General features: G+C 41.3%; 1 protein-coding gene across 1 annotated transcript in view; it reads right to left on the bottom strand.

Annotated features, from left to right (window-relative positions):
* Positions 1 to 1,203: 1,203 nt before the first annotated feature.
* LOC139462456 (fatty acyl-CoA reductase 1-like) overlaps positions 1,204 to 24,985 on the bottom strand; it is a 37,173-nt gene continuing 13,391 nt past the window's right edge. The window contains exons 5-14 of the mRNA XM_071244190.1: positions 24,879 to 24,985; positions 22,556 to 22,733; positions 18,095 to 18,139; positions 17,563 to 17,681; positions 16,665 to 16,732; positions 10,220 to 10,301; positions 8,784 to 8,873; positions 7,096 to 7,225; positions 6,576 to 6,703; positions 1,204 to 5,327 (exon numbers count right to left, since the gene is read on the bottom strand). Of these exons, the coding sequence (XP_071100291.1) occupies positions 5,168 to 5,327; positions 6,576 to 6,703; positions 7,096 to 7,225; positions 8,784 to 8,873; positions 10,220 to 10,301; positions 16,665 to 16,732; positions 17,563 to 17,681; positions 18,095 to 18,139; positions 22,556 to 22,733; positions 24,879 to 24,985 (1,107 nt within the window). The 3' untranslated portion in view covers positions 1,204 to 5,167. The remainder of the gene's footprint in view (positions 5,328 to 6,575; positions 6,704 to 7,095; positions 7,226 to 8,783; positions 8,874 to 10,219; positions 10,302 to 16,664; positions 16,733 to 17,562; positions 17,682 to 18,094; positions 18,140 to 22,555; positions 22,734 to 24,878) is intronic.

The raw sequence follows: 24,985 nt of genomic DNA, 5'->3' as shown, positions 1-24,985 counted from the left end.
TCACAAACAATAGTTGTATAGCAATTTAGGTATTTACAAACTGGAACCATTTCACATCAAACACAGCATTGTTTTCAAGCAGTATTTAACAATGTGAAAGGCTGAATACACTATCAACAAATTTTGTTAATGTTTGTTCTCTTACTAGGCTGTCAACATTATCCAGTATTATCATTGTGGAATAATAGAAAGACGAGTCTTGGTAAGACCAACCAGTGATTGACATTATGAGCATCATCCCATGCTGTCAGGGTACAATGCCATGCCATCAACCTTGTCGGCAATCCTAGCTCGATCATGAGAATGGACATAGTTCTTTGCTAGCATGTGATAAACACTATCCAATCTTAAATACCCGGGTATACATCCTAATCTCAAACAATGTTGTTTTTTTGTCTGCAACAACCTGAAGAAACAGAAAATCATGCAAGAAACACATTGCGTTCATAAATAAATGATATACATAGCATATGATATACCATGTATATTTCTTATGACACCCTGCATATGACACATGACATAACCCGTCCATAGATGACACAATCTGTACATCTCAATAACCAGCAATTGGCATATGCACCACAGTACAGTCAATATATGATATGAGGAGTGAGTGAGTGAGTTGGATTCAATGCCGATTTGAACAGTATTTCAGTCATGTCAGAGCTTCACAGCTTGATTTGGGAGGCAAGCATGAGGTGATGCAGGTTGAGATGAAACCCCCGAGCACGGAGAAACATAACCCAGCCAAATCCAGGAAAGGGATGCAATTCTGCACAATGTATGGAAGCACCTTAGCACCATGTCCGACTGTGCCAGCATCAGCCCCACAACATGTTCTTATACCAATAAAGTTAAAGTATTCAATGCAACATCTGCATCCCTTCACCAGGAATAATAATTTTAAAATGCTATAAAACATTAAAAAATCCAATCCAAAGTATTAGCATTTGTTTGTAAGCAGTAGACATTTGTGTAGAAATAAGTATATTGATGATGCAAGTGTCATAACATTAAATGAACATTTATATTATTAAGTAGGTTAGGTAAACATACAAAAATGATATGAAATAAAACCCTGAAAACTAAATAGATGGGTTGTGATGGATATGTTACAATTAAAATCAATGATTTAATGCAAATTGCACAGAAGTATCACATAATAAGTCTCTCATACAATCTAAGATAATGATATTTTAACTACTTAGTCCTGTCAAAAAAACATTGTTTCAAAAACACAGTTTTTTGGGATGGGGTGGGGGTCACTGGTCACTGAGGGGCCTCAAATGGTCATAAACCTGCAGATTTACCCTAATTAATTCCCATACTTTCAATCATTCAGGCCAAAAAAAGAGATAAAAACATGTTCCTCGTCGTTCAAAACATGTCATGTGAACACGTTGTATTCAGTCCAATCAGTAATATTACTGTGGGTTTGAATTATAGCTTTATGATTGTCAAGATTGTCTGAATCTTAATGGAAGAGTTGTCTTTCCTTACATGAAAAACGTCACCATCTTGACTGTGGTTTGATTGTTATTTTTATGCCTAAATTAGCAGGTAAGTGGTCTTTATCATTTTCCAAATACTGGATCCGCCTCTGTGTTTGGTCAGTCACACACACACATACACATAAACACACATATTAACTGTGATGGATCATAAAGAATTAAGCTTGACAAGTTGTCTTTAAGAAAATGATGATATGGTACAGCTTAATATTGAAATAATAAATATCCAACCAAGAGAATATCACACAAAGAAATTCTTAAAAATAATATAAAATTAAGGGTGTGCGCACAATGCACATAAATCCCCGAAACACAAAAAAAACAATACATACAGTCTTCATATAATATAAGTAACATAATCTATATGGACTATGGAGTATGTCAGTTTGCTGAGTTGGAAAAGGTTCATGACCTGCAGCTGTCTTAAGATTAAACAAACCTGGATGTGCTACACTAAAAGATGCCGGTACTGTTTTCTTCTGACCCCCTTACAGCTTGTTCTATTCCTGATAGCATAACCTGGCTGTCTGAATAGGGGGCATTGTGTATGTTTATTAAGTGGCCATATATATTCACATGGATAAACATATTGTTTACAAACCCATGAAGCATGGATGATGGAGATAGGACAGCAATATTGCTACAATGTCTTCATTTACCCATTTCACTATCTTAACCTTACAGCTGTTATAAGTCTGTGTTAAAGTATGGGAGCTAAGACAGTCTTAGCGTTAAGATTACTTTGTGGAATCACACTCAAGGCATTTACTGTCACATAATAAGTTAATGGATTAAACCACAAGAGTAAAAATGTAATATGTAAAAACATTGATAAAGGTTACAATATAAAAAACACTCGACCCTTCAAAAGCTAAACTTCTAAATTGAGTGAAAAAATGTCAAACAGACTGGCCAACCACATCCCAGCATGGAAGACAACATGACAAATAAACATATAAAGAAATATGAACAATAGCAACAATATATGGATGGGATAAAAAATGGGCTCTTGTATTTGAGGACAAAAAATATAATATTCAGGTGGAAGTTCTCAAGGCATTAAATGTAAATACGGTAATAAGGTGACATGAACTAAGGGTACATGTATATTGTGAAATATATATTTTTAAACATAATCTGTTAGCCAAAATGTGCTGAAACAAATTTATTGTCCTCAGGTTTAGATTTCACTTGACATGCTGGATGCTCTTTGCAAACGTTGGTTGTGGATTCAAAACATATTTTTGGCTCCTCTTTTCAGAGGGAAAAAAAGGTATGTTTTGAAGCACTTACTAAAACAAAATTCCAGCCTTTCCCCTCAGAATATCAAATGGGCAGTCCTCAATATACGAAAAAATAACGTTGTTCAATTCATGGTAAAAAATAACTGTCGGATGAAGAGGGAAAAAAATAATTACTTTACATATATCATAAATCAATCAATCTATCATTCTAATTTTAAGAGCGCCCTGGGTGTTTATTACGTCAAATACGGTATAAATGCAGATTTAAATGCACTCTTTCAATTTAATTTTTTTTTCAAAACAACACATACATACATATTTTAAAGCAGTATGCTATTGTTTATATATAACACCCTTGTCATTATACTGCTGGATATGAAGACTATTGGTAATTATCAAAGGCAGGGCAGACAAATGTATTCTCTAAATAAAATACCCAGGTGTTTTTCTGGACTGGCAGCCATATTGATAACATTCTGAAACTGCTTCCCCAATCTTAGATGAAAGGTGTCCTACTCTCTAGGATTTATTATTGTCTAAATAATGCACTGTTTTCTTTAACTGACTGGAGTGGCAGCATGTAATGTTGCATGTGTTGAAGAATTAAATATAAATATATGAAATACAGATGGCTTATAACATGATGTGGGTCAATCAGAAGGCATAACCAAGATACATAAACCTGAACAAACAAATCGAGCAATATCGTAGTCTAGTGTTGTATCTGTGAATGAATTGTTAATGACCCAATTACTATACATGCAATAAGTAACAAATGTTTTGAGCATTCTCAAAATTAATATGAAAGCCACTGTTTCCAAGACACACAATACGATGATACTAGCATTGTCTACAAAATCACACTTAAACAATGGCCGAGATCCAAAAAACTAATGTCATGTTCGCCATTTATGAAATCAACTAACTGCAACAAACTCAAATTCTCATCTCACTCATCAGGCAGACAACCATGTTTTTTGTGTATACAATAACACTGACATATTCAGGCCATACATGCAGGGAGTTATCTGGGATTCCACACAAAGAACCCATGGCAGCAAATTGGATAAAAAAAATTATTTTTAATCAAAGTAGGTATATTTTTAAAGCTTTTTTTTTCTTAATTTCAAATGTATTTAACACTGTATCTTAACATTGCATTCAATGCAGTCATGTTATATTCAGCATTAAGGCCTCTACCTCTTCACTGGTCCTAGTATCATCCCAACCAGGTCTTCACATTGTTTTATTCCAATTTAGAATTAGTGAGTGAGTGAGTGAGTGAGTGAGTGAGTGAGTGAGTGAGTGAGTGAGTGAGTGAGTGAGTGAGTGAGTGAGTTGTGTTTAACGCCGCTTTTAACAGTATTCCAGTTATATCACAGCGTGTCAGATTAATGTGGGAGGAAAGCCCGAAGTGATGCAGGTCTCAGACGTTTACCACTTCGGTGAAACCCACAAGCACTGGTATGGTGCTGACAAACCTAGAAACATAATTGGGGCGAACCGGGATTCAAACCTGCAATCATAGGTTACTGGCATGCCCAAGGGACGCAACTCTGCACAGCGAATCGCGGCGCCTTAAACGACTGGGCCACCCGTGGCCCCAGTATTATTTAGAATTATTACTTGCAAATCCTCAGACTTTGGGCTGAATATGGGCCGCTGAGCAGATACAGATACATCCCTCGAATGTTTCCCATCATGTCTGTCATCATATTAACTGCGCATATTGGTTTAATATTCTCAGTCATCAACTGTCTTCTCATTAAGAGTATTGACAAGTACAATATCACTTCAACGCCTGTGAATACAAATAGACAATTTTAAGGTGGGATGGTTCATTGAATACATCGATGTACCATGATACATGTATACTGATATATCATTATTTATGACTATTGTACCAGTGGAATACAAATAGACAATCTTAGGGTGGGATGGTTCACCGATACATCCATGTACCATGATACATGTATAATGATACATAATTATATTTGACTATTGTACCAGTGGTCAATGTACCAATACGAAACAATAAATACATAATAATTAGCACGTTATTAGTACCGTGGTTGTGCACAATAAAGCTCAGTACATTGCGACACTGCCATGTTTTCGTGCTTGTTTTTGGCAATGTGGTTTGGCCAATCTATACAATTCAATAGGTATCAGTCAACCAACCAATCAAATATTGTATACCAGGGGTACACCAAGTGTTCATAAGGCTACCTTAGGACACTTTCAAAGCCGTAATACAAGGGTAGACGCCATGAATTGTCTCGATCCTGTCCACAGCTCATTTCGGACAAGCTGTTTATGTAACGTAATCTAGATTTTAAGTAATAGGTTCACCTACAAAGGTAAAATTACATACCTAATGCCTACAAACATCACAGTGATGTTGTTGAATGCCTAAGATGCTCGCCCTAATCTTGGGATTTTCTGATACAGCCAGATGACCCAGCTGAGAATCAGGTTCCACAGTGACCGTGCCACGCCCACTCGTGTGACAAGAACACGCCAGATGACCACTACCAGAACAGCGTTGATGACAAACTGGATCTGCTTCATTCTGAAACAAATTTAAGTCAGGTAATGATTACTGGATGTCAAAGGACAAATTGGGGAGTTAGGTCCTTGAGGATTTCTGCTGTGGTATTTGAAGCTAGGGACCTCATTTTACTTTGCACATTAGCATTATGGTTTCGGACACCTTGACTTTCATGTTTAATTTTCATCTCTGGTGTGATTGAACATCCCATCACCAAAGTCTATGCAATGACACTACTACATATATGTGAACACATACCGGTACTTTCAATGATTGGCAGCTGTGAATTGTAGCCATGTGCTGTTCCACTTTGACTGTCCAACATCTACTGGTTTTAATATGTAGCTATGACGCATGATTTAATAATATTCTACAAAAGACCAACGCTAATGTTGCACTGGCCTTCACTAGCTCTGTATTAGAGCAAATTAACAAATATCAAAGAAGTATTTAAACCCCTTGTTCCCAAACCATTTATACCTTAAGTACAACAAATATTTCAACTGAAAATGTTATGAAGCTGTACACATAAAGGGGTCAATAATACTGCCTCGGACATTGTGTCTAAAAATAGTAACAGCATCAGAAGCAGAGAACTCACTTCATGTTCTTACACTCATTACTCAATTTCAGATATGTCCTCAAGGTATTCTTGTTTGACAGATTATGTTAAAGGAAAAGAATTCTTAGTGAACTATCATTTGCCAAACAATGGTCTTATCTTTGTTTGTTTGTTTGTTGTTTAACAATATTCCAGCTATATGACGGCAGTCTGTAAACAATCTAGTCTGGGCCAGACAATCCAGTGATTGACATCATGAGCATCGATTCATGCAATTGGGATACGATGACATGCATCAACCAAGTCAACGAGCCTGACCACCCAATCCCTTTAGTCGCCTCTTACGACAAGCAAAGTTGCCTTTTACGGCAAGCATGGGTTGCTGTAGACCTATTCTTCCCTCGATCTTCACGGTGCCAATGGTCATATCAATCTGGGGCTCTAATATACACTGATGACAAAATGTAAGCACAGAAAACTACTAATATCACTTGATTGACATCGTCATCTTGAAGTTGAGTCATATTTTTGATAGTTTTAACGACGCTAAGTAATTGCTAAGAGTGCCCTTCAGGCAACGGGAGCTTATCTTAAATATGTTATTACAATCTTAACCATGCTATTGGTACAAGAACACAAGGAATTTTGAAACCTGTCATGTAAATGTTAAAGAGAGAGGTGTAAGCTGATACAAGTGAGTGTCTGACCTGTACAGAGCTCTCCTAGCCTTGGGGAGTTGATCCAGCTCTTCCTTCAGGACAAACTGTTTTGTGCCAAGGCAGTAGCTCTCCATGTATGATGGCCAGTCTATGTGCCTAGCATCAAAGTCAAAGGTCTGCAACAACCATGAATTGTTATTACTATTTTGCATAAGGGATTTAGATATTGTAATTGGGCTCCAAGAAGTGAGACGACTTACAAATAGTCAAGATCAAGGGTATTGGATTACAGTATTATAGTGTTTAGGTAAATCGTTGATTACCTCCCCTTGACTGTGTTGGTCACTTACACTTGCAATATCGCAATATAAAATGACAACTCAACGATTATTCCTATTTGTAGGTTGCATAAATATTGCTGTAATACTTTGAGCAAGGGGTGCTAAAAGGTTATTAAACAAATCAGAAACACTTGAAAACACTTTGGTGTCACTTGTGGGAAAAGTTTGATAAGCATGAGAAGGTTCTCTTGTATAGGATAAGAATTTTTTTATGAAATGTTTCCTACATCTCGATCAGACTTTGACATCTTATCCAACAGCATAAATATATTGCTGTTGTCAAATTTCCACTCCCGAGACGTGAAGAACTCCAGCGTTGTCACAGCTTTCCACAGTCGATCCTGGATCTTCACAAATCTGAAAGGTCACACAACATAACTATCAGAAACAGCTTCACATTCTTTCTTTTCAAGCCATCTTATGACATTTGAAGCAGTGTTTTACGAGATGCAAAATATTGCATTCACATTGAGGATGGATGCCAATAAATTACACTGCAAGTCCTGGTGGATGCCCAAAAACGTGTCTGTTGTAGTCATCAAATTTATGAATGCTCAGATATATATCTCATGCAACATGTGCCATAGCCTTGTGCCACCTATTCTACACACTGCTTCAACGTCAGGCAATGGTAGACAGTAGAGTTCCATGGGTTACTGAAAATTATGAAATAAATGTGCTAAATGCTAGTGTCCCTTGCTTGCATTAATAAAGTGACATATTTCTTTCTGAAGATACTGGAGTTTATTGTCACGTCAGGTTCACTGCACATGTCTAAAACAATGACACATACACAGCTGAGTGCTAGATTTAGTGTGGTCTGTTTGACTATATGACAGCCTCCAACAGTATATGCTGGCATCATTTTTCTTGGTAACCTTCGTAGCTATATGGCTGAAATATTGCCGATGCGACGTCAAATTTTAACTCACTCACTTTTTTGTCTGTTTGTTTGTTTGTTTGTTTGTTTGTTTGTTTTTTTGTTTGTTGTTTAACGCCGCACTCAGCAATATTCCAGCTATATGACGGTGGTCTGTAAATAATAAAGTCTGGACCAGACAATCCAGTGATTGACATCATGAGCATTGATCCACGCAACTGGGATACAATGACATGCATCAACCAAGTCAGCGAGCCTGACCACCCAATCCTGTTAGTCGCCTCTTACGAAAAGCATAGTCACCTATTAGAGCAGGCATGGGTTGCTGAAGACCTATTCTACCCCGGATCTTGACGGGTCCACTCACTATTGGTAACCTTGTATAATAATCTTATATAAATACGATGCAAAACACTGCTGACCCATGCAATGGAAATGTCAAGAAAACTAACAGCAGTCGTGGTCAATACATAACACTGCTTAAAGCGTTCAAAGTATTGTTCTATCAACTGTGTAACAACGCATCAATCCTGTAAATCAATGTTGGTGAACTGACCTATCTCATTTGAATATGCCTTATTTGTAATTTCCAGCTTTTGATTTCATGGAAGTTTGACATAGTGACATACTTACATGCATTCCCTCCCAATGACGTACTACTGGCCTCTTACATCTACTCACACATCAGTGACATACTTACATGCATTCCCTCCCAATGACGTACTACTGGCCTCTTACATCTACTCACACATCAGTGACACACTTACATGCGTTCCCTCCCAATGACGTACTACTGGCCTCTTACATCTACTCACACATCAGTGACATACTTACATGCATTCCCTCCCAATGACGTACTACTGGCCTCTTACATCTACTCACACATCAGTGACATACTTACATGCGTTCCCTCCCAATGACGTACTACTGGCCTCTTACATCTACTCACACATCAGTGACACACTTACATGCATTCCCTCCCAATGACGTACTACTGGCCTCTTACATCTACTCACACATCAGTGACATACTTACATGCGTTTCTTCCCGATGAGGTACATGTAGAAGTCCATCAGGTAGGCAGGGAGGATGTGGTCGAACAGCACGTTCACGCTCTTCCAGTATCTGACAACATAACAAACACAAGGGCTACTTTAATGCCTTCAGTGAGTGACTTGTGTTTTATAATGATCTGATATATCCATAATAACATAGTGAGCTGGTTATATGCAGCTTTTATCAATATTACAGCAATATCACAGCAGGGACCACCAGAAACTGGCTTCATGCATTGTACCCATGTGGGGAATCATACCCAGGCCTTCAGTGAGAAAAGTGAACACTGTAACCACAATGCTCCTCAACCAGCCTCATGGGGAGGAGCATAATGTGGGTGGAAATCCCAAACTGAGGCAGGTCCTTACAAGATCAGGCCTCCCGCGCTTCCAGTTGCTGTTCATAGCATCAGATTGACCATCTTCCCGAGGCAACGGAGTTAACTGACTATAAGTCCAGTTTCCACCCTTGCCAAAATAGGCTGGAACTATGGAGTTATATTTTGGCTGGACTAATGAGTCTATGCCTAGTCCTATCAAAATTGCGCAACGAAAATGATATCTGGTTCATAAACATGGCGACTGTACTGCAGACTTTGGTTGACTGCAGGATTTGCAGAGCATGTTAACTGGGCGTCGACAGATGGTTACCAAATCTTTTCATGTATTTGATCAATAATGCTTGAGTGATTTGATGTAATTCATGAGGTAAGACCCATTTTATTACAATAAAGATCTTGATTATCGATCAGATCATCTTGACTGGGCGCCGCCATTTTTGTTTGAAGCAACTGCAAGTGATATGAGAGGTAAAATCTGATTGGTCAGTAGGAAGGACATAAAAGGGACATAACTCATAATAGCCGCTGGTGGCGCTACGATTAAGCCACGAAATTCCAGCTTAGTTTGGCAAGGATGGAAACTGGACCTTTACAGTCAGTTAAAACTCCCTTGCCTTGGGCAGATACAGATTGACCAAACGATGAAACTATTAGCATGCTTGCCTGAGTGAAAATGAAGGAGCTTTTTAGGATAACATAACGTCAGTTCATTGTGTGACAGTGAAAAATGCATAATGACCATGCTAAAAAATCTAATACTTCTAGTATCATATCTGTCTGTAAGTAGCATTCAAAATCTGTAGTATCAGTGAAGACAGGAATGACATGGATTTCAAGCAGTGATAAGGTTCTTACAAATATACCAAAACGTCACACTAAACATGTAAAAAAGACAATTTTAAGTCAGTCCTGTCCTCATTCCAATATATACTGTGATTGCTGTATTTTCATATATTAACTGTTTTATCAACTTGCAACCCATGAATATCACTCCAAACATATATTTACCAGATCTTTACAAAAGAAAGTGGACAATATCTCAAAGTGTTCCACAGAGATAGAAGACTTGACTCACATTGACTTTGTGAACCTTGGGTTGGGCACCCTGGCTACTACATCCACTGGGTTCCTCATGAAGTTCTCAAATATCAATTTCTCTGAAAAAAGGAATTAACACAAATGTGATCATACTAGTAATATCCTAGATATTTTTTATATTTGTATACTTATCCTGCATTACTCCATAACGCATATTACTTGCTTGTTCTTGACAAAGAAAAGATCTGTGTGAGAGGTCTTTGCTTGAAGAAGTTGTTCCATCCAGCTGAGAGGCCAATCCTATCCTGCAGCTGGGACACGGGTGGCCCAGTTGTCTAAGGCACCGCGATTCGCTGTGCAGAGTTGCATCCCTTGGGCACGCCAGAAACCTATGATTGTGGGTTCGAATCCCAGTTCGCCGCAATTATGTTTCTAGGTTTGTCAGCACCATACCCGTGCTCGTGGGTTTCACCGAAGTGGTAAACGTCTGAGACCTGCATCACTTCCGGCTTTCCTCCCACATTAAGCTGACATGCCGTGATATAACTGGAATACTGTTAAAAGCGGCGTAAAACTCAACTCACTCACTATCACGCGGCTCCCACGTGACCAAAGGAAGTGACGTCACGGGTCCTCACATTACTCTGGAGTCAGAAACATCGGAAGGCATCGTGGGGAGGTAGATCTGCGCTGGGTGGGTCCCTTTAGATGCAGTAATGCAGGATAAGTATACAAATATAAAAAATATCTAGGATTTTACAAGATTTCTTACTTATCCTGCGTTACTCCTTAATGCATCTTTAACAGACGGAACCGGAGGAGGGCATACCTTCAGATGTGGACTTACATCTTTTATTTCCAGACTCTTTGGCTGTGTGGTTGGCTTCGGGTGACCACTCCATGTATGGGAACCTGAAATTCCCTAAGCCTGTCCGTCCGCGGCTGTGTGGTCGGCGTCATGTACGGAAAAACTCCGTTTCCCTCGGCCCGTCTTCAGCTGTATGGTCGGCCTGGATGACCATTACATGGAAGGGAAGAGTCAGGTATGCATTGTGTCCTGGTACTGCGCAGCCTGACAATAACCCTCGGTTATTGTCAGACTGAAGTACCGAGCCGAATGCAAGTGGGGCATGAACCTTCTAGTCCTGGGCATATGCCAGGGGAGGTCGAAAGGCCGGCTCTGGACTTGGAGGCGAGGTCAGTGATGTGTAGTAGAGGTGGCCTGTTGGGCACGGTGTTCCTTGGATCGTCTGATGTAGCAACGGAGCGCTCTAACCGGATATAGACGGAGCTCTTTTTCATCTTCCCCACCCACAACCGAAGATAGGGGAGGGATGAGGAACGATCTATCTGGCTGTCATGGGAACTGATTCTTGGCGAAGAAGTCCCAGTACAGTCCAAGATGCACAGCTCCGTGTGCTCCATGCTCAAAGAGGACGCACGTGACATCCAAGGCGTGTAGCTCACTGATACAGGCTGCTGTGGCGAGCGCCAGTAGGAAGACCATTTTTTTTGTCAGATTATAGAATGACGTTGCTTCGAGTGGCTTGAAGGACATGTCTCTCAGCGATGTGTGAATGATATTCACGACCCAAGCTAGTGTAAGAGATTTCGCCTTTTGGTATTCCAGCCTGAATGAACAGAGCAGAGCCTGTAGTTCCTGGATTTACATCATGCGCCGATCTTCCGGAACTGCCAGGACGGAGTTGAGCGCCACAAGGTAGGTAATGATGGTACTGCCCTTGAGCTTACGCTTGTGACGCAGATGGAGCATGAACTCGGCCAGGAATTGAGGCAATGCAGATGTGGGGTCTTGTTGCTTGCCCCTGCAAAAGCTCTCGAAGGATTGCCACTTGTCATCATAGGGGCTTGTGGTGGTTGGGCGATGTGCCATTGTGATGGCCCCAGCCGCCCTGGCCGAGTAGCCTTTGGCGTTCAGTGCTCTCTGTAAATGGACCAGACGTGAAGACATAGCCGTCTGGTCCTGGGTGTGGCTGTCTGCTGTGAGGGTGGATCAGCAAATTTAGCCAATCTGGAAGTGGCAGTGGATTGGCGTCTGACAGCTCTCTAAGGTCGACGAACCAAACCCTTGCTGGCCACCAGGGTGTGACCAAAGTCAGATCGGGGTTCCGTGTCGATCTGATCTTTTGGATGACTTTGAGAAGGAGTACAGGTGTTTTAGACCTTCCTCGGGATGCTGAAAGTGTCAATTGCCCAAGCCAATGGATACGGGACCGGTGATATGTAGGTTGTGATCTGGTAGTTCTGGCTGGTGGCAAATAGGTCTATTTTGGGGAGACTGTGGTCTCGACAAACAAGAGCGAAGGCGTCTGGTAGAAGCTTCCACTCTGTAGGAGCAACTTTGCCTGGCCGAGATAGAGCATCCGCTAGGATGTTTTGGCAGCCCAGAATGTGTTGAACCTGGAACTGAATCACCTGATGATCCACCAGGTTAAACAATTGGAACGTCTGTTACATGAGTCGTTCCTTGGTTCCATAGGTACCATACGACAGTTATGTTGTCCGTAGAGATGGAGAGCCGGGCGTGTGTGAGGGCCTGCTTCCAGTGAGCCATGGCCAAGATAAGCGCCTCCAGTTCGAGGTTGTTGATGTGCCATAGGCGCTGATCGGCGGACCACAGCCCGTATATGTGTGTGTGTGTCTAAACCTAGATATTTTTGTCACAAATTTCAGAGTATGTCCAAATCTGTCGGTTTGTGCGTTCCACGGATGCTCCTCTTTGTTCTCTCATTCTTCCGTGAGTAATTGCTACTACCTTTAGCCCCGCAAGGTCAAGTTTGGCATGAAGAATGTATATTCAAAGAGCAAACAATGCTATTATGCTCCGTTCCCCTGGTTTAAAGCATTATGATGGATAGTTGAGTTAGGTTGTTCTGACACAGCAATGCCTTTGGTTCACCTTTTCAGCTGATTCTTCAAAAAAGAAAAAGAGGAGACCACACAGCACGGTTTTGCTTTGACGTGCTATTTTTGTGAGCAGTTTTTTTGTTTTGTTTGAATTGAAAGAAGTAAAATTATCCTGATCTTATACAGAGAGTCCACTTAAACATAGTTTCTTAAAATTACATTTTATTAATGTTGAAAAACAAAATACACTGTAGAAATATAAAATATACCAATTGTTCATTATATATATTGCATTGATAAAACTAGCTTGGTTAAATAAACCACTTTATATTCATGTGGATACCCCACTGATAAAACTAGCTCTGAAGTGTTATCAAATAAACCACTTCATCTTCATTATATATACTGCATTGATAAAACTAGCAAGAAAGAGGTATCAAGTAAACCATTTTTTATTCATTATATATATTGTACTGATGGAATTAGCGTGGGAGAGATATCAAATAACCCATTTATATTGATTATAATGTCTGCAGTGATAGAACTAGAGATATTAGATATACCACTTTATGTTCATTATATGTACTGCATTGACAGAACAAGCTTAGTAAAGATATCAAATATACACCTTTAATTCCATTACAAATACTGCATTGATAAAACTAGCTTAATAAAGATATCAGATATCCCATTTTATATTTATTATTAATACACTGCAATGATACAACTAGCCAGGTAGAGATATCAAATATACCACTTCATATTAATTATATATACTGCACTGATAAAACTAGCCAGGAGGAGATATCAAGTAAATCATTCTATAACCATTATATACACTGCCTTGATATACACTGCCTTGAGGCGACCTGTCCCTCCAGGTGTGCGCCCCATCCCTGCAGGGCCTCGTCTACGAATAGGCGCAGAGAGATCGTAAGCCCTGTCAAGGAGGCGCCGCCTAAGACATTTGATTCAACCGTCCAGCACCGGAGATGCTGCTTGAGATGACCTGGGAGGACGAAGGATACTTATGGGTCCTGGTGCCTGAAGTAGGGAGCCAGGAACATCTGAAATGGGTGCAGTTGGAGCCTTCCTCTGTAGGTCAAGTCCTGTGCTGTGGTTAGGAGGCCCAGGAGGACTTGCCATTGGCGCAGAGTGCGTGGTAGGTGGAGAGCTGGAGTCAGGTGCACCTGCATGCGTTGCCATCGGTCTCTGGGTACAGAGAGGAGATCAAGGTCTCTCTGGAAGAAGCCCCCCAATGAACTGAAGGCGATTTGAGGGTGTCACCTCTGACTTCCTGAGGTTGATCTTCCACCCCAGCTGGTGTAAGAGCCAGAGTGTGAAGTCCCTGTGGCGGAGTAGTGTGACAGTGTCCCAATAATTCAGTAGGCACTCGTCTATGTACACCTAAAACTGAATGTCCCGGCGATGAAGCGGAGGAATTTCCGGTCGTTGGGATGTATAGGGACATATACATCTTGTGCCTGGATCCGGGATCGCAGTAGCCTGAGTGTGGTCATCCTGAAATAATAAAATCTTCCTTGTCCAGCAGCGCCGTGATGTTGCTGCTCAGTAGCTGCTGTTGAGTAGCGGGGTAGGTGTCCACTATAGGGGACGACGTGAGTGGCGGGTGGTCAGCTTGTACCCGTGTCGGATGGGTCCCCCCGGATCGATGGGTCCCCGCCAGAATCGACTCAGTCTCCCACCTTCTGGAGTGTCAGCAACTTGGACGGCTGGGGGTGGGAGGTCCCAGTCATGCCTGTCTGGCGATTCACTTATAGTCCCTGTGGTCGGTGTTACCTCCCTTGGGGTGGCCGCAGCAAGACTGGTATGCACATGAGGATTTCCCTTTTCCTTTGCCTCTGCCTTGAAATTTTGAGGTGGAGCCCCGCACAGTAGGGTCCGCACAGATGGGTGTCTTGCTATCGACCTCTGGGAGGAGGCAGTTGCCTCCAATCTGTCCGCCAGCCAGTCTACAACTTGGTCATGGGAGTGTCGTCGTAGCACGGGATGAAGGCGCCCTCCGAGGAGTCGGACTGATAGCCACTGGAGCATCTGAGCACCTGGGAGCGGCTCCTAGATTGATGACCCTGACGATCAAGACCTACTGTCATTCCGACATGATGACGTGCTTGGGGAAGCCAAGTCCACGGAGTAACGAGAAGATGACGGCGTCTGTATAGTCGATCGACCACGCGGTGGCAGAGGCGCAGGCGTCTGTATAGGCGCTGTGAGATAGGCGCCAACTGTATAGGTGCTGGAGGAGGCGTCTGCAGGGGCACTATAGGAAGCGCTTGTAGAGGCGTCAGTAAGGGCGCCGGCATCAACGTCTGCATGGACTGCAAGTACTGAAAGTACTGAAGTAGTGAGGCGTCTATCATTGGCGTCTGTGCCATAGGCGTCTGTGCGGCAGGCAGGGGTGCCTGTGGGACACCGAGCGTCGGTCCAGAGGATAGTACAGTCGCCATCTGGTAAGTGAGCGCCACCCCGGGCGTCAAGGTGGCCGCCGCCGTAAAGATAGACGCTGTAGTGATCGTCAGAGTGATCTGGGTGGAGACTGTGACTGTGGGGTCTGACATCAAGGTTGTAGTTGAGTTCGGGGGGTAGTCATCCAAGATGGCCGATCTTGTAGGCGAGTTCTCAGAGGGGTCTGACATCCTTCACCGGTGTTTCCTGGCCTGCTGTGTTCTGCCTTTCTTAGCAACACGGAGATTATGTTTATCCCACTGTGTGCGTTTATGAAACAAATATTACGACAAACGTAAGACAACATACAACAAAAACAAACAACACTTGCGAGGATACGCCAATCGTGGGGCACCAAGCAAAAAGAATATAGAACGCAAGCCAGTTCATTAACTGCAGGCCATGTAAAATATTCAAGATGGCTACTTGAAACAACAAGACACCTGGCATTATGTTTTCTTTTGAGAAAAAGCCAGTAAGTGTCTCATAACATTATGCACCTGTTTATCAAACATAGAATATACTAAATACAAACTGTAGGCACAACACAAAGACAATAAACATTAACTCAAAGAGCAAACATATGAGGGTTTGAATCAGTTTATGCTACAGCAAAAAAACAGGTCTTCACTCAGCAAGTGACAAGAGTAATGTGAGGATCCGTGACGTCACTTCCTATGGTCATGTGGGAACTGCATGATAGGGTTGGCCTCTCAGCTGTTTGGAACAACTTCTTCAAGCAAAGACGTCTCACACAGCTCTTTTCTCTGTCAAGATCAAGCAGTAACATGCATTAAGGAGTAATGCAGGATAAGTAAAAAATAAACAGTTAATTAAAACAGACCTTGTTCTCTGGCAATGTGCACACAGACAAACCATGTCCATGCTTTTTGTGAATGTGAATAGCTGTATCTCTAAAGGTGGCTATCTTCATGAATGTCATTATGGACAAAATGACTGCTTTGTACAACAAATCTCTGTAAGGGGTATGACAAATCAGGGCAAGTCTTCACTGTACCAGTGTTTGACTGATACAAGCCATTAGGTTACGATGAGCCAAGCTACCAAACCATACACTGAAGCCATCTGATCCTCATGAATGGGCTGTTATGGGGAGTAGTGAGCTATATAGTGAACATGATACCTACCCATCTCACCCCAGGTGAACTTGTTGATCTGACCAGTTGTGTTGTTAAATACAGGTACCCTGGAGGGTCTGGGATGAAGGAAAAGCATTTGGTGAGCAATGCATAAAAGACAAGGATACAGGATCGCAGATAGACATCATAAAGACAACTTGACATCGTTATGCTGCACATCAGCTCATTGGGATCGATAGTTAGTTTCCTCTTACAACAAGCATAGTCACGATTTGAATAGTATTTCAATGACAAGCATGTGTGAGGAAAGCCCCAACTGATGCAGGTCTTGGAGACATTTACGACTTTGGTGATCGCAGGGGTGTTGATAAATCTAGAAAGATGATCAGGGACATCAGGGATTCAAACCAGCAAGCATATATTATTTCTGATAGTACCAAAGGACACAACTCTGCACAGCGAATTGCATGGTGTAGATGGCCTCCGACAACAAGAGAAGCATGTACATTTGCAGTACATGAGTGAATGTTGTTTATACCGCAGTCAGCAATATTCCAGCTACATCACACTGACATGTTAATAATCTGGACCAGGTAGTGGTTTTATAGAACTATGTCACACAGTTAGCAATGTCACACACTGTAACATCCCAACAAACATCCGCTAATGAGGGCCTACTCTGTCCGGAATCTCCACTTGTGTTGTGCAATTACTTGAATTAGTGGGGTGAACAAATGATTAAAATAATAAATACCACACAAGGTGTTCAGCAATAGTAAAAAATATCCAAGGTGTACATTAGGGCATCCAAGCAATGCAGCCATTGTTGCTATATGATACCCATTTTAGTTTTTTCTTATAGCATTTGGTGCAGCAAAGTAAACTGCTCTGGCTATAGCACAGGGTATAACCTTGCTACGACATTGTACTAAGGAGAGTAACTCACTTGGTTGTACCAGTATACCAGGCTACCGCAATCATGAGGTTGGTGGCTATATCACAGGGTATTACATCAGCAGTACAGTGAGCGTAGCCATGCATGATTCGGAGGACACCTTTCCCAATCTGAAGAGGAGGCAAAAAAATAAGTGGGCTTCATTAGGATGATACCATGTTATTACATGGTTGTTGTCAATTAGTCTTGGTATAGGTTAAGTTTGTTGTCGAAGGAGATGGTCACTGAGAACAATCAAGTTTGGCTACCATTTAGACGTCTCTGGAAACAAGCATGTGCCTGTAGGGACATCTTCTACTTCCTACTAGTGGCCTAAAAACTACTACCCATCAATGACATCACAGACTCATGACTGCAGAAATCGATGAATAGTTTTTAAACAGAGAAAACAGTGCAAGCATGGCTGAATTGCAAATGTATGAAAAATTTATGCCATCAATTACACGCATTGAATTGCATCCCACTTGACAGATGCAATAACTTCCTATTTTAAATGACTGTGAGGAAAGCAGTAAAAACTTACTGCTGCAAGCAAACCGGTGGGTCCATTGAAGTTGTCCACCCAGCCCTGAAAGACACAAGTTGAATTTCAAACTACAGCTTGGTTGCAAAAGCTGAGAATATGCACATAAATCAATTGTACACCGCTAATAGAACAGCATTGTAGCATAGATCATCTTGGTAATAACTTGAAAAGACTAAGATAATTATTGATTGGAATTGGAACAAAAGCCACAGGTCCAAAGTCCAAGATTATTAAAATTTCTGTTTGTGCAGGATAATAAAGGTCCATATATATATAAACACTAAAATCTACTCCAAATGATGCCCAGGCAATTTCAGACTTATACATCTAAAATGTTTGGGCACAGACTGCAAAAAAAATGTCATCAATGACTAAGAACCTGCGATAGATATTTCAAATATGGCCACCAATGCAGCCATATTCAACATGTTTAGAACGAACTGTTCACTAGAAAATTGTAAATGTTACAATATATTGTATATTCATAAATATTTATCCAATCTCACAGTGTGCATTTCCCTTTCTTTCTTGATCCCTGTGTGGAAACAATCCATGAACATGTTTCCAGCATTAAAAAACAAGGCACCCCAACACATTCCAGCTGTCTCCATGGCTACCACCACCCACAAAAGGCTGTACTCTAGCTAGCTTCCTGCCTAATTGATCACATGACGTCCCAAGCTTACTTTTTCTCTTTCAAATCGAAAAGGCTTGTGTAATTATGATGTGGGGATGGTTGGGTGGGCATTTATCATGAGAGATTGGATAAGTTTTTATAAATATATAATTTATTGTAAAATTTACAAATTTTTATAACTTATCCTTACACTGTGCATTTATCCTGCAATTGGTGGTGGGGCACAGGTACCCAAGCCTGTAGATAAGGCCTTATCCGTTAGATTTACATGAGGAAGCCAGTTCTAAATCATGATCCAATCTAATGATCGTAACATCGTTCAGATTCATAAAAATACTTGTCTATGGGTTGCTTCTGAAAAAAAATAATTGTGCAATATAGATGTGTTATCATGAGGTTGGGTAACCCATGTGTTTCGTCTCTTCGCACAGGACATCTTTCTTTGATCACGACCGACCGCGTAGTATGGAACAAAGATCAACTTGTTTGACGATCGCCAACTGCCCTCATGGGCATTCTAACATAACCACTTGATCCTAACCACCATTGACCTTGTCTTATGCAGGTTGGAGGCCACTGGATGTGGTAACACGGCAAATGTGTAGGCTTGTTAGATGACTGATTGTAGCCAAAAGGATACCATGATCCTGAATACTTCTGTTGATAAGGGGATAAATGATCTCCTGTGTGAGCGTTGTAGACTTTTCAAAGCTTGAAGGTAGATCCGTAAAGCGCTCACAGGGCAAAGTAAGAGATCTTCTAGATCTTCAGGGCCTAATAGAGATGAGTTTGGAGGGATGGTGAATAGCCTGACCAGCTGTCGAGGGATTGGGTTCTTCGCAACAAAGTACCATCTCAGTCCAAAGAAAACTTTACCATGGCGCTCTCTCTCAAAGCCAACCCTGTTGACTTCAAATACATGGATCTCACTGACAGGGCTGCTGTAGCTAGTGTCAAGAGGCTGTCTTTATCAGCCAAGGGTGCTTAAGCTTCAGATGATTGATGACGTTAGATGACATTCAGATCCCAAGCTGGTGGTCAAAACCGAGACAACTGGCCTGCTAGTCTGTACAATTGAATCAAGGCTTGAAGTCTTGCAATCACTGAGTCGATAGCAGACAAATAAGTAGCGAGCATAGATCGTTTCAGCTACCGTGAAGTTCGCATGTGCTGAAGGTATTCAGCTATCTGTTGAGCAATGCTGTTGAGTCTTGGAGTAACCTTCTCCCACTTGTGACCATAGAAAGCCTTTGAGGAAGTATGATGCTAATATCTAATAGATAGAGACACTCTTCTAGAATAACCTTTGCAATGAAAGATGTGTGAAGCAAAGATGAACCGTTTCCAGTGACGGATGTAGCTGGCTTGAGTGTGGCTGAAGTAGTAGGGCTGTCCGTAGAGGTAGACGATGTTTTTGTCTTTCTGCAATGTTAATGAGTTTGGCCATTGTGAACTGTTTTAGGGCTGGGACGGGCAGCTCGGGTACTCGGATCGGGTGGGTACTGAGTAGGACCCGGGTATCCCCAGGACTACCCGGACCCGTGGTTAGTCATGTGATATATTGTTTAATGACAAAAGTTATCTAGAACTTCATGGTAACACTACAAGTCACTAATGTTCACATTTCTTTCTGACTATGCACACATTCCTTCTGACTTTCGTATGTTTGAATAAAGATAAAGCTTCAGTCAAATTCAGGGTATGCATAACCAGATCGTTCTAAATGTGTATCCAAGTGCATTTTGCTTCGGCTACGGTCAAACTAGTCCCAATCGTAAATTTTGTACCTATATCTTCAGACCTACAGCAGGTAGCTGGGTAGGGTAGGGTCAATGGGGGTTGCATAACCTGCTTCTAACTTCGGACTTGTCCCAGCCCTAAACTGTATGTCAGACAAACGAAGTGGTGTCCCGAGTTCCCAAGAAATATCATGCACATGCAACCAGTTCCCTGTAGAATGATTCATGTGACCAGTGAATTCACCATGTGATCTTCAAGATATTTATGCCTGTAAATAAGTCTTGAAAACGGAAAGGATCATCTAATCTCTGCCAAATGTTCTGGTAAAAGGTTGATGAACAATCCTGTCGATCCTCACTTTCTCGACAATAATATAACGATAGAAGGATAACATTCCTATTCCTGATCTTAATCGTCAATCATTCAATGATCCTCCTTGTACAGATACATCGGACAATAATATAAACTGCATTAACATTAGCCGGGTGTGTATATCCGTAGGTGTAAATAATCATGGCTGTGAAGGATGATCCCAGGACGTGGGCAGCCCGTGACAACCCTGTCAATCCCCTTATCGATCAGTTCTACTGTGATGACATTCCTTTTCCAGACGAGGCTGTGGATCCTGAGACCTATCTTTGACATATGTCAACCATCAGGAAAGAGTCCTTCTATCACAGCGCTCAAGGAAATCCTATCCTGTAACTTCATTGACCAAGGGAGAGGACGACAATCCCAATCTCTACTGTTGTATCATAGACGATCCTCAGGATTCGAATGTCTGGAATGTGAATGTCCTGGCTTCTCCAATATTTTCTGTAAGACGAGTGAGGAGGGTTGCATGGATCCCAATCTTGGCTGTGTCTGCAATCCTCTGGCAATCGTGGAGGGGCAAGTTGACCCAAATCCATGTCGAATCTCCTGCGATCATCCAATCCCCATGAAAGAGAGGCAAACGTCGATCCATATTCCAGTTGAGAGGATCATAGCTCAGTTGATCCTCCAAATTCGATGATAGTGAAGAAGGACTACTCATAGCTGAAGCACAAGAAACCCTTTCAGGATTCTTCAGAACACCTCAGACGATCATCCGCCCAAATGTCAAAGGAAGGGAGCATTGAAATCAGTAGAGATGAATCCCTCTGCTGAACCTGATGATAATCTTCAGCCGTTGGAATGGTAACCTAGAGAGAACGGTCATGAGGAAGGATTCTGATTCATTGATTTCATCTAAAACTTACACAGGTGTAGTAGATGATTGTTCACTTTAGAAGGACGGGCATCCGATTTAACCTCCATAAGCATGGTCCTCTTAGGTTTCTTGGCAGATGATGGTCCATGTTCCGCAAGATGTAGACTTAGAACGTCTATAACTGTAACGTTTCTCACATTTACGTCTATAGGTAGTAAAGTCTGCATCAGTGAGGTCCTTACACATGCTGCCTCTGTCTGACATCGTGCAATGGCCACAGCAAACACAGCATCTTGAGGACGCTCTTGTGCAGAAAAGTTCTGTTTGCACTATCACATACCTAGCATTTCTTGCTAACCATGCTAACCATGTAAGACCCACTCGATTGACTTTAAAAAAGAATGAAAATATATATATAATTCTCCTTAAATAAAAACCCTGTCTCCACACAAGAGTGATAAGGAAGAGAAAGAGTAAACTGGGGACGTCATGTGACCAAGATTCATGCTTTGCATGGACCACTGTTGGTGATGGTAACTATGGCTATGGCTGGGATGTGTTTGGGTGAGGTGTTTTGTTAAGCAGGAAACTTTTAGGATAGTTTTCACCCAAGGATTGAAGAAGGATGAAATGCCTAGTGTGAGATAGGGAAAATTTAATAAATAGTGCTGCTTCTCGCTTATTGTAACATAGACATGTATTGCTGTTGTGAGCTTGTATCATGCATATGTGACCTGTGCTTGGTGAGTAAATTCTCAGTAGCTTGAGACATTATCTGGAGCCCTGTGACAGAATTGTGACGTAATGATTTCCTTCTACCTCTAAAGCAGCTTACAGCTTTGCTGCAGCCCCTTGTTAAAAGTAACCCCTCCAACTGAACATCACTTACTGGGAGTGGTTCCTTGTAGGTGGCACCCACTATGGACGGGCGGACGATGGCCACAGGGAGCTGACCACATCCCTCAACCAGGAGGAACTCGGCCATGGCCTTGGTGTAGGTGTAGGTGTTGGGGCGGGGACCCACAAGCTTCTTGGTGAGGACATTCAGAGCAGCATTGTCCATCCATCTGTACAACAGTCAGTGTGTGAAAGGTGGGGATATCTCATATTTCCTGAGATGAGTTTTTTTAAATTTTTGGTTTACAAATTATTATTTTTTTATGTTTTTTTGTAAGTGACATGGTAGGCAGGTAAAAATAATTTAATTTATTTTTTCAAGATTATAATTTTGATCTTTGGTAATCTGAATATGTTGCATGATCAACCATCTTAGCTGAGCTTTTCTAGTTTATCTAACGTCCTAAAGTTTCATACTGCTTTACACAGATCTGATTTTTTTTAAATCTTTATTTCAGCAGTGTCTGATACAGTGTTATATGGCAGTGTATTGTTAAACAATGATTGTAACTGTATTATTACATTGTTTCTGTTTAGATTCAGTAAAAGCTCACTGCATTGTATGTTGACAATGATTAGCTGTCAGGAATGTACTTTTGTAGTACTATTTAATGTAAGCAGTGGTGAGGAAGTTATTATTTTTTTATGCTAGAATTATCCGTTAATTTCCTCAATAGCATGGATGTTTGTTAAGCATTATAGAAACATGTGGAATATTCTGTGATGTCCATGTGACACTGGGCTGGTCTTGCACTGTGAAGAGGTGAGGTGAAATGGGATTTAACATCGTGTCCAAGATTATTGCACTTATATAGCGACGTGCATGTACGTGTGTGTGTCTGTGTGGCTGCTTGTACTAGTCCGGACTGATGCTGATTTATAGTGCTAGCTCACTGAGATACCATGCCGCAGTTTAACATGAATACCCCACTCAGACACAGTATACTGACTCCGAGCAGACCAGTCCTTGTTTTAGCCCCTTAATGCCGAGCGCCAGAGAGGGTAACAACAAGTACCATCTTTTAACATCTTTTGGTATGACGTGGTCGGGGATCGAACCGACAACCTTCCACTCTCCGGGCGGAGGCTCTACCACTAGACCACAGGCGGTCTGCACTGTGAAGAAAATGCTGGAAGCTGGTTAGACTATTTAAGTGTCATCTGACATCAAGACCAGGAGTTGTGTGAAGATAGCTTTTCACCCAGGATTCCCAGCCTAGGCCTATCTGGGTGCTGGATATTATTATGACTGAACTTTTTGCTATCACCACTGCCATCATATTTTGTATTTGATGCTGCCATTAAATATTGTACTACCACTCTATTGATTACTGACATTGTAATTGCTGTGCAGTAATTTGTATTAGTTTGTAAACCTAGTTAATTGTGTTATACAATTGTTGATTGTATACCATTTGTTGATTTTTTTTGGGTTTCACACAAAATTATTTTACATACAGATTTCTGGGTTAACTAATTGTTTCAATTTTGGTATCAACGCGTAACAACAGATAAACTGAAGATTATTGCCATAGGCAATTCAGGAACCTAACCTAAGACATTAGAGAAGTTTGACACAGACAGGAAAAATTGAATAGCAAGAGTTAGTGGTTGAATAATGATCTATACCAAAGTCAACAATATTTCAGTGTTACATAATCTGAGTCTGGGCCATGAGTGGTTCACAACATGAGAAAGCATCAAAATGCCCAACACCATTGGGAAAGAACAAGTAGAGCACCACATAATCAGCAAGGTCACAATTTGTAGCTCTCAATAGGCGGTATTTGAAAAATAATTAGTTGAAGAATCTGCCGATCTTAAGAAACGATATATAAGTTGAAAAAATCATAACTGAAATGTGCTATTTTTTTCATTAAACGAAATACACACTACCATGTTCACAGAACTATGTATACAAAGTATTAAAACTGTTAAACTGACAAACCAGATCCAGATAACATTTTCCAAATAAATAATTCACTTTTATTTCTGTTCTAGCCTACCAAACATGACTTTTCACCAAAAAATCCCTGTCAAGAAAAAATGAGTCATGCTTCAGTCAACTTGTACGACAAGAAAAAGATCCTTATGAGCTATTTAAATCTGGAATCAACACAGGGGTTGTGTAACTGGAATATTTGCATACAACATTTCTTGGTTGTTTAGTGATGCACCCTAAGACAATGCAATGATTGATATGATGAACAAAACCCACATCATCAGGGTACAATGACATGCCATCAACCAAGTCACCGAGTCTGATCTACTGAGTCACCTCTTATGATGATGAAGGGGATCCATACGGGACTTACTCAACAGCTTCCACCAGTTTCTGTGGGTGGAGTGGTGGTTCATACACCTGCTCAGCAACAGTCTCCTTATCACAGTTAGCATAGGCAGTTGACACATGGATCACAGC

Source organism: Haliotis cracherodii, unplaced genomic scaffold (genome assembly GCF_022045235.1).
Source record: "Haliotis cracherodii isolate W230 unplaced genomic scaffold, xgHalCrac1.p SCAF_15, whole genome shotgun sequence".
NCBI classification, from domain to species: Eukaryota; Metazoa; Mollusca; class Gastropoda; order Lepetellida; family Haliotidae; genus Haliotis; species Haliotis cracherodii.
Note: the sequence above shows the minus strand (reverse complement) of the source record. Positions and strands in the feature narration are given on the sequence as shown.